Source organism: Notothenia coriiceps, unplaced genomic scaffold (assembly GCF_000735185.1).
Source record: "Notothenia coriiceps isolate Sejong01 unplaced genomic scaffold, NC01 NC01_scaffold00010167, whole genome shotgun sequence".
NCBI lineage: Eukaryota > Metazoa > Chordata > Actinopteri > Perciformes > Nototheniidae > Notothenia > Notothenia coriiceps.
Window position 1 is genome coordinate 117,621 of NW_011342868.1, and position 3,446 is coordinate 121,066.

The 3,446-nt window shown below is 38.8% G+C and overlaps 1 protein-coding gene across 1 annotated transcript in view; it reads right to left on the reverse strand.

Moving 5' to 3' along the window:
- Positions 1–945: 945 nt before the first annotated feature.
- LOC104945906 (lathosterol oxidase-like) overlaps positions 946–3,446 on the reverse strand; it is a 14,081-nt gene continuing 11,580 nt past the window's right edge. The window contains 1 exon segment of the mRNA XM_010771636.1: positions 946–3,195. Coding sequence (XP_010769938.1) covers positions 2,708–3,195 — 488 coding nt within the window. The 3' untranslated portion in view covers positions 946–2,707.

Genomic DNA, 3,446 nt, shown 5'->3' on the forward strand with positions numbered 1-3,446 from the left:
TGTACTTGAGCTAAAGTAGAAGTACTCAGGTCTTGTACTTGAGTAAAAGTAGAAGTACTCAGATCTTGTACTTAGTAAAAGTAGAAGTACTCAGATCTTGTACTTGAGTAAAGTAGAAGTACTCAGATCTTGTACTTTAGTAAAAGTAGAAGTACTCAGATCTTGTACTTGAGTAAAAGTAGAAGTACTCAGATCTTGTACTTTAGTAAAAGTAGAAGTACTCAGATCTTGTACTTGAGTAAAAGTAGAAGTACTCAGATCTTGTACTTTAGTAAACGTAGAAGTACTCAGACCTTGTACTTTAGTAAACGTAGAAGTACTCAGACCTTGTACTTTACTAAAAGTAGAAGTACTCAGACCTTGTACTTGAGTAAACGTAGAAGTACTCAGATCTTGTACTTTAGTAAACGTAGAAGTACTCAGACCTTTTACTTGAGTAAAAGTAATAGTCCCAGAGTGTAGGAATACTCTGTTACAGTAAAAGTCCTGCATTCAAAATGTTCCTCAAGTGAAAGTAGAAAAGTATTCTCATCAAAATATAGTGAAAGTAGGACAGTAAAAGTAGTCGTTGTGCAGATTGGTCCATTTCAGAATAATATATATGATATGTTTTATAATGATTGATCATGAAAGTGTTCTCAAAGCTGGTAAAGGTGCAGCTAGTTTGAATGACTTTGTATACTGCAGGGTAGCTTGTGGATTTACTCCAGGTGGAACTAAAGTCTGATTTAACTCTCGATTAGATTTCTCATCATTCATCCACATCTGTAAAGTAACTAAAGGGATTAAATACATGTGAAATGACTCCTTTCATGGACAGGAATGAACCCTCACTCTCAATGAAAACACATTTAAAAACTGAAACCGTGGACAAAGTATTCATCATTATTATTTATATCCAAAAAAGTAATTGCACTTAGTCAGTCAAAGCACATAAAACAGCAACAGGAGGAAAGGTGTTTTATTCTCACAGTAATGAGGATGTTATCACCTCAACAGACAGAGAGAGAGAAGACATGAAATGAACAGGAATCTGAGGATTTAATCTTCTACAATTTGAAAAATGCCTTAAAGAAAGGTATTCATTTGCTACATTCTAAGATTCAATATGAATTAAAAACCCAAAACTAATTGTTAAATTATGAAACTCCCATTCACTGACGTCTCTTGCTCAAAACTCTAATTTATTACAGCTGATGTCCGTCTGCTTGTTAGCTTTGTTTGGTGCATCAAAGAATATATTGATCCCAAAGCCTGCTTTTAATTAAATCATGCTAACATGCTACATGCTAATACATCCAAAGGGACTTACGGTGCATACTTTGACTTCTTATTTTAATTATCCACACTATTTTATATTGTTTTATTTATATTGGATATCATATTTTTCATTTTATTTTTAATTGTTGATAAGAATTTCCCAAATTCTGATCAATAAAGTATCTATCCATCCATCCATCTATCCATCCATCTATCTATCCATCTATCTATCTATCTGCAGTACTGTGGACATGAAGCAATTTGGGGTTAAGTATTTTACCCAAGGACACTTAGACCTGTTGACTAGTATTTGAAATCTCACAACAGCATATTTGGCAGGTATAAATGCGTTTAGATTACATTACATTTAGCTGACGCTTCTATCCAAATCACAAGAACGAAACACTTGTTTGAGCATTTGAAACAGGTGGATTTTCAGTCTAAGTTGGAAGAAAAGTAGACATTCTGCTGACCTTCATATCAACGGGGAGTTGTTCCGCCATTTTGGAGCCAGGAGAGCAAACAGGCGTGTTTAAAACCACTCGACAAAATGAAAATCTGCCCAAAGATCGACGTCAACCCATTGAGAAACCCTATGTTAACAATGTCTAGACTGAAGTAACTCCTACAATTAAATACAGAGTTAAATCCCAGATGAAATGTCCGTTAAAGTGTCTTGAACACATTGTGTTCAGTGATTATGTTAAATGTCTGTTTCCTTGTCTTAGTATACAAAATGCTGGCATTAGGCTCCGACATTTTCTAAAGTATCTGCACCAGTTTGGACCAGTTTTACAGATGTGTTCAAACCTCGGTCAATTAAAAGCTCTGAGCATTTAGCGGCTCTGGAAAAACATGTTTGACTCGCACAAAATGTCCATTAAATTATGTTTAAAATGTTAATGTCCTGGGTTCTTTTAAGACTGAAGCACTCATCTGTGTTCCGGTAAATCGTGAAATTAAATCCCAGATCAAATGTGCGTTAAAGGGTCTTGAACATATTCGTCTTATTATTTGTCCTTGTTGATGCTGCAAATGGAGATGCTGTGATGCAAGAAATATTTCAGACTTGGTCCGACAATAAAGCATCATTACTGTACGGTCAAGTATCGTACCGTACCGTACTGTACCGTAATGTACTGTATTATACCGTACCGTACTAAACGGTATTATACTGTACAGTAATGTACTGTATTATACCGTACCGTACTAAACGGTATTAAACTGTACCGTAATGTACTGTATTATACCGTACCGTACTAAACGGTATTATACTGTACCGTAATGTACTGTATTATACCGTACCGTACTAAACGGTATTATACTGTACCGTACTGTAGTGAACTGTAGAGTCGTATCATCATATGGTAGATGGTTGAGGAGTATCTAAGTTCAGCCCATTGTCTTTACAAAAATAAACACTTTTAATCACCACTTCTCTTTAAAATCATTCCTCTTTACTCCCTCTCCCCTTCCCTCTGTCCTCTCCTAACTTCCCCTCGGCCTGCAGTTTCCGGATCAGATCGTGCGGCCCCTTCCCCAGCAGGGCGGACGGGTGCCGGTACGAACCCCCCAGACGGTCCCACAGCGTGAAGTACTGCCCGTAGTTGTAGTCGAAGAACAGGTGGTGGTCGGTGTGGTGCGCCGATCCGTTGATGGCGGGGGTGAGAGCGAGGGGGATCCGGTAGTCCCCGTCGTGGATGGAGATTGTCCAGATGTTGACGAAGACGTAGAGGCCGAGGTAGAGCACTTTGTGAAGCGGGAACATAAACGGGTAGATGTGGTACGGGAGGCCCTGCATGAAGCCGTCCACCGGGTGGAAAGCGTGGCTGGCGAACGGAGACGGGATCTTCCAGACGTGGTGAGGCTTGTGGAACAGCTGAGAGAAGAGATTCAGAAGAGTCAAGGTTCAGTGAAGTTGTTTCAGTATGTAGTGTCTCTACTTTAAAGAGTCCTCAGCTGCTGATGTTCAGGTGTATATCAGTATGTAGTGTCTCTACTTTAAAGAGTCCTCTCCTGCTGATGTTCAGGTGTATATCAGTATGTAGTGTCTCTACTTTAAAGAGTCCTCTCCTGCTGATGTTCAGGTGTATATCAGTATGTAGTGTCTCTACTTTAAAGAGTCCTCTCCTGCTGATGTTCAGGTGTATATCAGTATGTAGTGTCTCTACTTTAAAGAGTCCTCT